General features: G+C 38.7%; 1 protein-coding gene across 2 annotated transcripts in view; it reads right to left on the minus strand.

Annotated features, from left to right (window-relative positions):
- TUBGCP6 (tubulin gamma complex associated protein 6) overlaps window positions 1-15,166 on the minus strand; it is a 34,658-nt gene that overhangs the window by 14,142 nt on the left and 5,350 nt on the right. For both annotated transcript variants that reach the window (XM_034767655.1, XM_034767645.1), the window contains exons 4-13: window positions 10,414-10,624; window positions 9,684-9,857; window positions 6,361-6,482; window positions 5,707-5,782; window positions 4,392-4,501; window positions 2,298-2,389; window positions 2,057-2,196; window positions 1,010-1,159; window positions 285-366; window positions 107-195 (exon numbers count right to left, since the gene is read on the minus strand). In XM_034767655.1, the coding sequence (XP_034623546.1) occupies window positions 107-195; window positions 285-366; window positions 1,010-1,159; window positions 2,057-2,196; window positions 2,298-2,389; window positions 4,392-4,501; window positions 5,707-5,782; window positions 6,361-6,482; window positions 9,684-9,857; window positions 10,414-10,624 (1,246 nt within the window). The remainder of the gene's footprint in view (window positions 1-106; window positions 196-284; window positions 367-1,009; window positions 1,160-2,056; window positions 2,197-2,297; window positions 2,390-4,391; window positions 4,502-5,706; window positions 5,783-6,360; window positions 6,483-9,683; window positions 9,858-10,413; window positions 10,625-15,166) is intronic.

The raw sequence follows: 15,166 nt of genomic DNA on the forward strand, positions 1-15,166 counted from the left end.
AGATTAGATTTCATAATAATTGATGTTTCACTGTAAAACTGGAATTTCTCTTTGTTTTTCTTTAGCAAATAATGTAATTCTCAATGCAATCAAACCACAGAAATACCTCTTGATCTTTTGCAAACTGTTCTTTTAATTTCTGAAACTGTTCCCGTTTCCTTGCATCCAAAGTCATTCTTTCTGATATTTGTTGATCTGTATTTAAATTTAAAATAGTTACTTTACAACATACTGAAAAAAACAAAGAAAAAAATTCACTAGATGAAAACACGACTGGAACTTACCATTAATGGCTTTTAGTACTTTACTTGCTGTTTCTCGAGCATGAACAATCAACTCCTGTTTCGCAATCTCCATGCGCAAATCCTAGGCGATAAATATATATAGTTTTATTATGCTTTTCAAACATGAAGAGACAGCGTTGCAATTTCAAGTGTACACTTTCATACACATAGCAATAATGTCCTAAGATAGCTGGCTTCCAGGATTTATAGCCACTTAATAAATGGGACACTTAATTAAGCAAATCACTGAATGTAAAATCTAAGGTTATACTAAAATTTATTAACACAATGATCTGTTCACAGTAATGAAGTTCTACTAAAACAATTAGCCATGCAAATGATTAAAAAGACTGACAAATGGAACAATCTGATTAGTTAATAAACTAGTTTGACTCTGATAGTGTACTCGTTGGGTCTTGATTACCATTTCCCTAATAGATTAAAGCAGATGTAACAAACTCCTGGTGAAATGTCCTCCAAAACTATTTCCAAAAATCATGAAAATGTCAACAATAATGACATGCCAGTTAAACAAAATGAAGAACGTAATTATGTTAGTCTATTTTTCACCCTAGCAATAGATAGCAATACTAAGCAAGCAGACCACCACAGGAAGACTATAGTCATGAATGTCAGTATTTTACATATACAATAAAATTAGAAATCTGAGCTCTCTTTAAATATGCTAATGATATAAAATTCATTCTTCTTTATTACTCATTTACCTTTTCCTCCTTGCTAATAGAACTGTAACGGGCAATTCTTTCCATTCGACCGACATATACTGCACAGTCTCTCTCAATCTCTTTCAGCTCCTCAAGGGAAAAAACAACAGAAATCCGAGGAACAGGGATATCTGACCAGCATATGTAATGCTACAAATAAGAAATATTATACAATTAAGTAGTGGGGAAAAAAGTCTGTGAATTTTAAATGACTAATCAGGCTTTATGATTGCATATGCGTATATTAACTGTTTGAGATACTTCCTATGAGGAGTCTTGTTCTGAGCCATTCTGCAGACGTTTAAATATCTATTTTTAATCATATTACATTCTTGAATAGCTTATGGCATTATGTGTCCAATAATGGCCACTGCTTGCCTTTAGGTACAACACGTACATCCAGATATTAAAATGGAACTGATATAACAGGATCATGTTTCTATACCCCATGACCGAGACCTGCAAGGTATATAAAGTCAAGATCTTAGAAACCAGATGAAAAGATCAAAGTGTAAATTAAAGGGAACTTTAAATTTATTATTTCAATCTTTCTTCCTACGACAAACAGATCTGTTTTGCAAAAAATGTATACAGTGGAACTATTACAGCGTGTCTGAATAAGGGTGCAGCAAAAAAAAGCCAAAACAATGGGGGGGAGAAGGTATGATCTCCAGATTGGCTAAACTCAGCTCTTTAGGGAGAGGAGGCCCTCTGCTTTGATCAGTGTTGGCTGGGTGTTGGAGAACAGTAGCATGGGGGCCTAAAACATTCAGGGTTTACACAAAGGAAAATATGAAACCTAAAGTTGTATAAAGGGTACTTTAAACTTGCTTCTGCACATTCATAGTTTGTCAATTTGCTATCAACATCTGGGTTACACTGGAATACTGAGGTCACGAATACTTGAATGTAAACAGCTAAATAACATCCATCCTTGGCAGGGCCACTTATCAATAAAAGCATAAATTTATTTGCCACAGAGCTAGTCAACATATGCTAAGAATTTGTTTTTGTAGCACAATGTGAAAGAACCAAGCAAGTACTTGCCCTGGGACAACACAATTTCAATAAGTTTATGGTTTTCCCACAAATGTATACATCATTGGCAATATGCTTCAGAAACACAGGGACACAATCTTCTACTTCTTTTGAAATCAAAATATATCCATGGGTCCAGTAATGTTTATCTATAGATCAAAGACAAGAAAGATCAAAGTATATTGTATTTAATAAAGATAACAAGAATGCAAACTGAAAAAACTAAAAGTTCTACATATATGTACTGTACCTCTGAAGCTAAGATAATCCTCATTCACTTGAATCATGAATTCGCCATAAACATCCCGGAATACACCACTGTACACCCAATCATAGATAAACCTAAAAAATGAAGATTATTATACAACAGAGTTAAGTCCCTCTTTCCTTTTTAAAATTATTTATTTTGAACCAATACACACAACAGATGATTTTCTTTGACATCTATATCTCAATCTGTATGTATGCACGTGTGTGTGCATGCACACACCGCAAATATTAAATCAGCAGCAGATTTGTCAAAGTCATGACAAAAAGGTAAATCTTTAAGTCATGTGGAGGATAAATATAAAAGTTAAGCATGATCACATCGATAGTTAACTCCCCCAAAATATAAAACCTCATTTTGGCATAACAAGCATCTTTTTTAGAGAATCTTAACTGCAAACATTCAGTTTAAAATCATTCTAATTCAAGTAACAATCTTTTTTTACTGATCTGGACATATATAAAAACCTTTGCAATGTCATAATGATAGAATACATTTTATGGGGAAGGGGGTAGGAAGAAAGAATTTTAATTAGATGCAACTTGTTTAGAAGGAGAAGAGAGGCTATAGAACTCTCGGACACAAATTCAGACAATTTCTCCTTTGAGCTTGAGCAGCTTTTGATATATCTGGAGAAATGTGAACTATTATTTTGGGATAAAATATTCTTTTTTCATATATTTATGATAACACTCCCAGTATGTACAGAGGAAACAAAATTATCGTAAGTTACAGATATTGAAACTCAGGGTCCCATAACAGCATCAGCCCAGTCCTTCTTTTCTACTGGTTACTATAAAGGTCTAATGCCTAGTAACAGACTGGTACTGTAAACAGAAAAATGTATCCATAGCAACCGCAATTCAACTTTAACCTAATTAAAAATAAGACCTTTTGTGTATTAATATCCTTATATTTTTATGATTTATAACAGCAACAACAACTTCCAGGTTGTACATTTCCTGGAAGTTAATGAATTAATGATTGGGTTAACATCCTCAAGACAGCCATTAGCTGACAGGAAATGACCTCTACGGCAACCATTATTGCTTAAACAATTGATGTTCTCATAGTGACTTGTTACAAACACATTTATGCCTCAATCCTGCAAATTTTTATGCATGTACTTATTACTGTCCGAATCCTGCAATAAACACAATGAAGATCCAGCAGTCTGCCAATGTATAAGTTGCAGAACTGAAGCCATAAGTATTTCAACAGGTTTACGGCTGAGAAGGTCTGAGGCCCAAAATTTGACTGGGAACTGAACATACGGAAAGGGTGGCAGTGGGAGGATCTTCAGTTCAGAATATCTTGATAAGTTTCTTTTGTCCTGTTTAATTTTATTATACTTACCACATTATTATTATTTTTAAATTACTATTGTAGTTCCTAAAAATGTCTAATATTTTATACACTCCTTAGCATCTCTACAGAAGTAGATACGTAATTTCCAAAGTTGTGTGGCTATTGATTACATCCAAGGGACTCTATTAAAGATAACATCTGCTTACTCAACAGCTATGCTTATGTTAGTGATATAAAAGGTGTTTTTACTACTTTTGAACTGCTATTAACAATGAAGAGCCAACACAGGTATATGAGAGTGAGGTGGGATCTCTCCTGGTTTTGGGCGTAATTAAATGTCAGCTGCAGGATCTTTATTACTGGTGGTGATGATGTACGAGAAGGAAAGAAAACGAACCCTGGTTGAGTCTCAGATCCCTGAGTGAATTTGCTGGGGTGGCTGTTAGGAAAAAAATATCCTTTTATTTGTTTAAAAAAAAATAAAAATAAAGTTTTGATATGGAAGTCACTGGGAAGGAAATATGGAACCACACAATGCCATTTTTGCAGTCACTTTTCAGAGCCGAACCACACCTTAAAATCATTAAAAATAATTCACATCCACTCTGAAAATCTTCAAGCTATCTGCCCTATATAAACTAAACCAGCCTAGTTATCCACTTTTTCAGAGTGGTTATTATATTAAAAATGCCCAAATGGAAAATCAGTAGGTTATTATTACAGAGCCACTGCTAAGCACAATTATAAAACAAATAGTCTGCAACCCACCTGGTATATGGTTCACAGCTGGTTTTTAACAATGACAGAAGAACTGGGTAATGTTCATTACTACAGTTATTGAGAGCCTCTTTGTACAGGTATGAAAGCAATCTTACTCCCTGAAAAGAAATGATAAACAACTAAATTTCAAAAGTGTAAAATCCACTGTACTATTAGTTAAAAAAAAAAAGATTAATAATATACACATCTTTACATCTATTTATTAGACAGACAATTTGGTCATGGCTCAGTCTGGATAAAACTGAAATGATATTGGTGGGATGGGTCAATAACAACCAGAGGAAATGGTAGAGGTGACATATGCCCCTTCAACTGACAAAGCTTTATTGGAATCTTCAGGATTCTTTCTGGATCCTATACTGCTTTTGGATACCCAGATAGCATCTGTAGCCATGAGTACTTTTCTCATCTTTACTTGAACACGAGATTGTAATCTTACCTACTAGATGTACACTTTACCACCAGTGCCCCTGCATTTACCACCTCTAGATACTGAATTTCTGCAATACTCTATGTACCTCTTTACCATAGAAACTTCAATAGTGTAAACAGCCCACGTACATAGCAGAGGTTCAAGCATAGAGCATATTACACCAGTGCTCAATAGACTGCACTACACTCCAACCAGTTTCCAGGGACAATTCAAGGGGTTGATTTTCAACTCTAATAAAAGGCTTTAATTTGGGTCCTGAATATCTTAGGGTCCATGTTTTTTGAGCTTTCCCTCATCCATTGAAATCACCAGGGTAAAGTCCCAATATTTAAATATTTGGGGCTGGCATGGCATTCTCATTGGAAAGCCACAGACGCTGAAGTTCACATTTCCTCTTTGGTCTCACTGAGCCTGTATGTTCACCTTCAGGTCTTATCTATTCACTGAAACTTTTCAGAGAGGCAAAGCTAAATAGGAAAGATTGTAGCAGGCTGTCTTCTGTTGAGCATTGCTTTTAATGCTTGGATTATTTTGTTAATACAATAGAAAAATATTTAAAATTGTATATGTTATCTTATAAAAGTGTTTTTATTGTATACCCACTTACAGAACAGTGACAGACATCCAACATTAATTTAACAATTTATAATCAGTATATGAATTCTCTCTCTCATTTAATGCAACACTTATGTGGAATTTTCAAAAGCATTCAGCACTGATCTAATAGTGTTCTTTGCTAAAACTCCCATTGACTTCATTGGGAGCAGAGGCCAACACTGAGCATTTAAAAAACCTGCTCAATTGTATTTGAAGCTGATATACTGATATTAACACTAAAACAATAGGTTTCCAAAAAAGATCAATAATCACCGTAGGAAATGAAGCACCAGCACCTCTGCTGATCCCCAATACAGTTGTTCCTATGCCACAGAGCTCAGCTAAATACCTAAACAAAAAAATTACATTTATGTAGCATCTTTCAAACAGAAGTATCCCAGGGCATTTACAGTGATCAATGAAATGTGCCACACTTGGGTGGCACGAGGCTATCATTCTGCAGCATCAAACTATAACAGGTGTAGGGCGGGGAGGTGGAGAACATTTCTCCAATTCAAGCTATAGAAAATATTTAGATAACCAGACTGTGACTCAAGTTGGAATTTGGCCAGGACTCTAGGTCTATTTATACTAAAGTTATCTAGTTTATCAGCCCTTGTATATCCTTACTCACTTCACCTCCTTGTGCCACAATTTCCCCATCTGTAAAAAGTGGGGATATATAATAGGAGCTTATCTGTAAAGTGCTTTGAGATCTACTGATGAAAAAGACTCTGTAAGAGCTACGTAGTATTATTACTACCACCAGACTCTGTAATTCAAAGAATTTTTTCTGTGAAAATATTACGAAATGAACACCAAAGATTGAATAGGAAGGCTTCTCTAGTAGTGTATTTTCAGTGTTCTTAAAGAAGGGACTGGATTTCATTTTTTCAGTCCTACAATGCTTTAATATTATAATATTACCTTAACTGTCGTCCTAATTTTCTGAAGAGAAAACTGATTGTTAGAAGGCTTAAAGTGGGAGGTGTTGACAAAACACATGCTCGATAATACTGAAGGTACTTCCTCAATCCACTTGTGAATGCCTAATAGAAGAAAAAACATTGACAACACCCTGCTGTTAAAACTGTTAGTGCTCAGTTTACGTTCACACTGATTACAGTACATCAACATGAAAACACATTTACTGCATTCTAATTTGGGTACGTTATCTTAAAAAAAAAAAAAAAAGTCCAGTTTCAATGGTAAGACAAGAACAGATGTGTATTTGAAAGATAATAGGATTTTTTCCTTTTCATGCATATGGACAACACCTATTAACATTAATGTGAATTACACTGAGTATTTAAAAAGAGAATGTATCAAAATTAGGTCATTTTTATTTTCATAGTTGTAACAGGGTATTACAAACAAAGAAGATTTCCTTTGACCTTCTGGGTAAAAAATAATACTTATTTGACAGCAACAAAATTAATTACACCTCACCATGCACAGATTCAGTGCATTGCTTAATCCAAGTCACATTTGGAGAACTAAAATCTACAAGGAAGCAATAAGCAATTTCAAACTGACATGATCTAATAAAAGGTATTAAAGTGGACTGTTTCACTCATTTTATTTCTTTTACATTGTGAAGGGCATTTACACTTACAAAAAAGAGCTATTATATTTTTAATATATTTACTATACAAATATTTAGCAATACTGCAGAACCTGAGAAACAGTCACCCTTTACTTCCCAATAAAACTGCATGTCAAGATCATTCCTCTACAGCAGAGGTTCCCAAACTTATTTGGCCTACCACCCCCTTTCCAGAAAAAAAATTACTCAGAGCCCCCCTGGAAATCTACCTTCTTTAAGCGAACAAACAGAAAGATGCAGTGACAAATTTGCGTTCTTTTATGTATCTATATTTCTACCTACGTCCTACAATATTGTAAAGAAAGATGTTGTAAATAAGACACCTTGAAGCTTGAAATTATAAAATTATTTATTAAAATCAACCATAGTAACATTCGCATTACACACAGAAAATTAAGGTAATGAAGGATAATATTAAAATAAAAATTACGAATAACATTAAAAATAATCCTAATGAGAAGGATGAACCTGGTGCTGCTATCAATTTATTAATGTTCGGCTCTATTTTTGTCAGCAGCATTCTTAAATCACTGCGATTAGCTATTTGCAGTCGGTTTCTTTTTTTAGTTAACAGATTTGTGACCACACTGAACCCACGTTCCACTAAATATGATGAAGGAAATGCAATTAAAAACTTTTGTACTAAGCCCATAATCCAGGATAAAGTGTAGGTATCTGCTTTTGCAGCCAGAACTGTTGGTAGCCGTCTTTGAATTTAAATTTAAATTCCTCATTTGTTGTTACTTCTATCAGTTCTTCTTGTAATTCTGGAGATTCTTCTGTGTTTGTACTTGAAAAAGAGTCCAAAACCCAATCGGGTATGTTCATTTTAAGAATATCTTCAAATAGTTGATCGAAGTCAGAATGGAGAGCCTCCAAGTGCTGACAACAGGTAAGCAAGTCTTCATCATGTTTTTCTACTGTTGATAAATTTGGAAACTGGTTGAATTCTCCTCGTCCTAAATTTCATTTGTACAGAAGAAGTTTTGCCACAAACGCGGAAATAACAGTTTTTGTTTTGATTAAATTCAGCTCATCACCTCGGAGCTGTAAATTTGTTTCATTAAATTTATTAAACAAGTCTGTCAAATAAGCTGTGTCATTTTTGGAATCAATCAAGTTGGCTTGTAAAGCATCATCTTTGTTTTCTAGGAACTCTAGCACTGAGTCAAAGAGTTTATAAAACCGATCCAAACAGGCACCTTTTGCTAGACAACGAACTTCTGTATGAAGCAGCAAGCGACTGAATTCTTCATCGTTTTCAATACAAAGTTGTTCAAACAATCTGTCATTCAATGAATTGCTTCTGATTTTGTTGATTGCTTTAATGACATAATGTAATGACCTATGTAGGTGTTCACTCAGATTTTTGGCAACTAAATGTTGACGATGAATGACACAGTGTACAGCGAATACATTCGGAACCGCTTTTTTCAAATATGCAAGAAAACCCTTGTAGCGCCCTATCATCGCTGGAGCACCATCAGTCGCAACTGACAAGATATTACTCAGGGGGATTTCTTTTTCTTTAAAAATCTCTTCCAATGCATGAAATATCGATTCTCCTTTAGTATCAGTTTGCACATTTTTAGCAAATAATAATTCTTGGCAAATTTTTTCTTTTATGAATCGCATGTATGCTAAAAGTAAGGCTTCATTTCCTGGCAAAGTTGACTCATCAAGCTGTATAGAGAACTGGGATGTTTTTAAATACTCACATAATGAGTCTTCAACATCTTGAGCCATTTCATCAGTTCTTCTTTGCACTGTATTATTGCTCAAAGAAATTTTCTTGGTAATATCATACGCTGGCTTGTGTAGCATAGTGCGTATTACCTCACTTATAGCTGGTAGAATTAGTTCTTCACCAATAGTATGCGGTTTTCCCGATTTAGCAATCGGTAACGAAATGTTGTAAGAAGCACGCAACCCATCATCATCTTCTTTGGATGCTATTGAAAAGAGTTTTGCCAATGTTGGCTGTCTCAAAAATTTTTCTTCAAGCGCTTGAAAATAAGATAAATCCTTATCTTTCTTATCAGCATGAACTTTTGTCAAATGTTCTTGTAGTCTTGAAGGCTTCATAGCTTCATTTAATAAAACTTTTTGGCAAATCAGGCACATCGGTAATGTATTGTTTGTAGGCGACTGAATAAAGCCATAGTTCAAGTATTCAATACTATATTGTCTACATTTTTTCCTGGGTTCAGTATCGTATTGTAAACAAGTCATTACACGCACATATTCCTATCGATGCATGCTGGACTTCCGGACAACATGCGACATGCTTGCCTGCCAACACTTGCTTGTTAAGAGCTGTTGGCGGACTTGACACCTGATCCGTTATAATTTGTGAATTTATTTGGAAAATAAAGTAATCACTACAAATTTAACTCTATATTACACAACAGATGAAACATGTACGAACATTTTTTCAAAATTTTCTTATATTTTCGTCTTTCTTTATGCTTCCACCGCCCCCTTATTTTTATTCAATGCCCCCCAATTGCACCCAAGGCTACTACTGCCCCCCTGGATCGTTCCAGCACCCCCCAGGGGGCGGTATCGCCCACTTTGGGAACCTCTGCTCTACAGGAAGAATAAACACACTATTGAGCAGGCTAGCACCATTCAAGTACATTACCTGAAATACAAGCCCTTTGTTGTACAAGGAGTCTAAGACTGGCTGAAGAGAGAAGCGACTCAATCGTGTGTAATATGTTCCATATTCAGCAACTTCTGACAGGAGATTGTTCATGCTCTCAGGTGATGTTCCAGATACATATATACCTTGCTTTATCACAAATGTCTGAGCAGCCTAGAATGGTGCAGAAAGGGAGACAGTACCAGTTAGTTATTTCAGAACTATATATTCAGTGCTATATAATTACACAACCTCACCCCCAACTGCCTGAAAACAATCCCCCGCCCCCCCGCCTAAAATAACAGTACACAGATTTACAGTTTAAATATTATGGTGACTGGAGTTAAATACCTAAAACAAAAAGAAACAGATATAAAAGGTAGCACAATTTTAGAAGGAAAATTAAATCATAATTATTTTAAAGTGTATATAAAAATTCTTGTTACTTAATCTTTTAACCACACAGTTCTCTATACATTATTTTCATCACTTTAATGCATTCATGGAATCCATTAATTTACTTCCTCACATGTTTTCTTGTGCAGATCTCTGAAGACTTTTTTGGACATTTAAACTGCAGTAAAAGAGTTCTCTGATTATTTTAAGTTATACTAATAGGAGTCACAAAACTTCAAATGCAAAAAATTTATTTCTCTTGCAAAAATCTCTACGAATAATCATGAAATCTGATGTGAGTGAACATGATCATTCTTAGAAAAGTTTTTCATACCTGATTAAGTGAAAATGTAGCTGATACCACACCAATAAGGACATTCAAAACATCTTTAACCAGTTCAAATTCTTTCATTAGCACGAGCTGTGGAAGCTGGAGAATGGTATTACTAAATAATTCTAATTCCCCTTCTCGAAGCCTATAAAATTTGTCAAAAGCTTCTCTTCCAGCTTCAGTAAGATATGGTTCTTCTTTTTTACCAGGTGGGCTGTGTCAGAAAAAATACAAAAACAATAAAAGCCAAGAATAAATCAACTGCTTTCCTTTAAGATAAAGACATTTCAGAACTTTACACAGTCATTAAAATGTTTTACCCCAGTGGATTATCTATAATGCAACATTTGCATAAGGAGGCTGTGTGGACAACTGTCAAAAGCATGCAGGAAATGGCATTCTTGAAGAAAGTGATAGATCAGGGGTCTCAAACACGCAGCCCGCGGGACTCTTGCGTGTGGCCTGCCAAGCTCCCTGCGCCCCACCCCCGCCCCTCTGCCTACCCGCAGGATTGCCTCCTGTGGCATTGCGAGCCCTGCGCCACTCTCTGAAGCAGCTGGCAGCACGCCCCTTCGGGCTGGGGGGGGAGGGGGAAGGAGGCAGAGAGCTCCTGCATTGCCTTCTTCCAGGCACTGCCCCCTGCAACTCCCAGTGGCCAGGAACAGGGAACCGCGGCCAATGGGAGCTTCCCCCCTCCCCTCCCAGGGGCTGCAGGGACACGGTTCCAGCTGCTTCCTGGAACAGAGCGGCGTGGGGCCGGGGGCCAGGGCAGGCAGGCAGGCAGCCTGCCCTGGGCCCAGTGCACGCCGCTGCCACCCCGGAGCTGCTCTAGGTAAGTGACACCGGGCTGGAGCTCACACCCTGCACCCCTCCTGCACCCCAACCCCCTGCCACATCCCACACCCCTCCTGCACCCCAATCCCCTGCCATGAGCCCCCAGCCACACCCCACACCCCAACCCCCTGCCCTGAGCCCCCTGCCACATCCCACACCCCTCCTGCACTCCCTGCCCTGAGCCCTCTTCCACATCCCACACCCTTCCTGCACCCCAACTCCCTGCCCTGAGCCCCCTGCTACATCCCACACCCCTCCTGCACTCCCTGCCCTGAGCCCTCTTCCACATCCCACACCCTTCCTGCACCTCAACTCCTTGCCCTGAGCCACCACCGCACCCTGCATCCTTTCTGCATCCCCTGGGGGCAGCGTTGGGGTGGGGACTTTGGAAAAGGGGTTGGAATGGGGCAGGGAAGGGGTGGGAAGAGGTGGAGTAGGGCCTAATGGGAGGGGTGGAGTGGGGGCGGGGCCAGGGGCAGCGAGGAGGGGTGTCAGTGATGAGGCCCTTGGTTCAATGCACTAGTCCTCATGTGGCCCTCGTAGTCATTTGAATTTGAGACCCCTGTGATAGATGTATTTGACCCCAAGATCCTGTCTGCACCAGCTCCTGACAGGAAGAGTGAAAAGACCAGGTTGGGTTCCCAAAGAGGAAGGGAAGGAGGCTACCACTGCTTACACAAAATTACCTATACAAATTAACTGCTGAAGTTACAAATAATGTTTGTTAAAATAGTAACTGAAATTCTGCAGCGCAAGTGTTAAAAATGCTAGGCAACTGCCAAGAGCCAACTGTGAACTACAACCTAAAAATCTCTCCACTACCAACTCATTCTTAATTACAATAATTTTTACAGCACCAGATGTGTTCTAGAGAATTTACAGAACAAACAGAAAGGCATGTCCCTGCATTAAAGAACCTGAAATCTAAACACAGAACCAAAACATTCAAAATACTGTTCATATATTACACACAGCTTCCAGTAATAACTTAATTATAAAAATCACTATTGCTAAATGACATTTAAAAGCCATTAGAAAACAATCACACATGACCTGGTCCCACAACACTTAAGCACAAGTTTATTCACAAGTCCACGTATCTTATATAACAGGGATTGGCAACCTTTGGCACACAGCCTGCCAGGGTAAGCACCCTGGCAGGCCGGGCCAGTTTGTTTACCTACCGCATCCGCAGGTTCGGCCGATCGCGGCTCCCATTGGCCGTGGTTCGCCACTCCAGGCCAACGGGGGCTGTGGGAAGCTGCGGCCAGCACAGCGATCGGCCGAACCTGCGGACGCGGCAGGTAAACAAACCGGCCCGCCAGGGTGCTTACCCTGGTGGGCCGCATGCCAAAGGTTGCCGATCCCTGTTATACAGCAAAGGAACTAGATTTTTTCAATATTCTAGAATGCATCTTTTAATTATGTCTTTCATATCTGTGCACAATTTAGAACTGCAGTTGTAGTGGATACTTTCTTACAAAGATCCTGGGCAAATTTATAAGTGGTTTTAAACAGTGGTTCTCAACCTTTTTTTCATTTGCAGTCCTCTAAAAAATTTTTCAAATGGAGGTATGAACCCCTTTGGAAATCCTAGACATAGTCTGCAGACCCCCAGGGATCTGCAGACCACAGGTTGAGAACTACTGGGTTAAAACAAACCATATGAGCTAAAACAGCACTTCTCCTCCTCCTCCTCTCTTTCCACTTCCCTGTTGGGGGTCAGCAACTTTTATAGCCTTCTTTCAAAACTCATGAGGTGTATGTCAGGGTCTTGTGCAGATTGGGCTCACTGTACTCTGCTGATATCTGGTCCACATACTGAGTCTTTGTTTCCTCCTTGGTCATCTTCCATCCACAACAATTGCAAGAGCTCTGCTGCTGATAGAGCTCTCTCGTCTCCACTGATATGCCCATACCAACAGAGCCCTGCCTCCCTCAAGTTGTGCTCAATTGGAGCAACCTGCCTTTAGGCCCCTTACAACCTCATTTCACTTCCTATCATGGAGCGTCCAACCATCTTCATTTCCATGGTGGAGAGCATATTTAGAGCCCTGCAAATTTGCAGATATCTGCTTTATATCCACGGATCATTTTTGCGGATTGGATACAGATACAAATTTTGTATCCGCAAAGGGCTCTAAGCATACTGATTTCTTGCAACTGATCAAGTCTCTGTTCCATGGATTAAGATGTGTCGAATTACAGTTTTATACAGTCTATCTTAACTTTACTGGCATTGTTTTGTCACAGAGAACTGGGATCTGCTCCTGCCATTTGCACCACACAGCTTTATGCTGGATATCACTCAGGAAGACACCATCATCAGCAACCACTGATCCTAGTATTTAAACTATTTCACTCTTCTAAGCTTTCTGCTTGTGATATCCTTTACAGAGAGTCCTTCTCCCTCAGTTATCATAGCCACAGTCTAACCCATGTTCACTTTAAGTCCAGCCTGCTCAAAACTATGTTGCTATTATTCAAAATTGACTTGCAGGATCTCCCAATCTTCTGCACATATCACTAGGTCATCAGTGAACTGCATTTTCCAAAGCAGTTCTTTGTAGACTCTCACTTTCCACATCCATGAGAACTGCAAATAAAAAGAGGATCAATGCTGATCTCTGATGCAGGCCAATGCTTACAGGAAATTCTCTAACATAGCCTCATTTAGTTTTGACTACGGTAGTCACTCCATCATACATATCTTCCATAGGATGGACATACCCTTCTGGCACACCTCTCCATCACAAAATCCACCAAAATAATTCTCATGGTACATGATCATACACCTTCTATAGATCCACAAAGACCATAGCCAATTGCCATCTCTTTTCTCCAAACTCTTCCGGGAGGGATAGCTCAGTGGTTTGAGCATTGGCCTGCTAAACCCAGGGTTGTGAGTTCAATCCTTGAGGGGGCCACTTAGGGATCTGGGGCAAAATCAGTACTTGGTCCTGCTAGTGAAGGCAGAGGACTGGACTCAATGACCTTTCAAGGTCACTTCCAGTTTTAGGAGATAGGATATCTCCATTAATTAAAAAAAAAAAAAAAAAAAAAAAAAAAAGGATTTGTAGCACAAATATGGCATCAATTCTGCTCCTTCTTGGCATGAAACCATACTGACCCTTCTAAGGGTAGGTCCACACTACCCGCCCGATTCGGCGGGTAGAGATCGATCTTCTAGGATCGATTTCTCGCATCATCTGGACGCGATAAATCGATCCCAGAAGCGCTCCCCCGTCGACTGCGGAACTCCTGCTCGCTGAGAGGAGGAAGCACTGTCGATGGGGGAGCTTGCCTGCGCCGCGTGGACCCGTAAGTAAGTAAGTAAACTTAGTTCAATCTACAAAAACAACAAGGCGTCTGGTGGCACCTTAAAGACTAACAGATTTATTTGGGCATAAGCGAAGAAGTAAAAACTCACTTCTTCGGATGCATAGAGTAAGTGAGGTTTTTACTCACGAAAGCTTATGCCCAAATAAATCTGTTAGTCTTTAAGGTGCCACCAGACTCCTTGTTGTTTTTGTAGATACAGACTAACACGGCTACCCCCTGATACTTAGTTCAATCTAGTAGTTTGCGTTTCCTAGATCGAGCCCCCGCCCCAGTGTGGACCAGCCCATAATCTCAACTACTCCATGCAGACACTTTTCAATTACCTTCACTCATACTTTTATAACACGTGATGTCAGCTTAACTGGGTGATAATTAGCACACAGTGTAATATCTCTTGTATGTTTAAAAATAGGCACTACAAATATTCTGTGCCATTCATCCGGCATTTTCTGTTTCTTAAGAATATAACTGAACAAACTTTAAGATACTTAAAGACTTCCCTTCCCAATGACTTCATCACATGCACTGGCACTTCACCAGTCCAAGTCTTTTCTTCTTTTTCATTTTCCTAAGTACCTCT

The sequence above is a fragment of the Trachemys scripta genome, chromosome 1 (genome assembly GCF_013100865.1).
Source record: "Trachemys scripta elegans isolate TJP31775 chromosome 1, CAS_Tse_1.0, whole genome shotgun sequence".
NCBI lineage: Eukaryota > Metazoa > Chordata > Testudines > Emydidae > Trachemys > Trachemys scripta.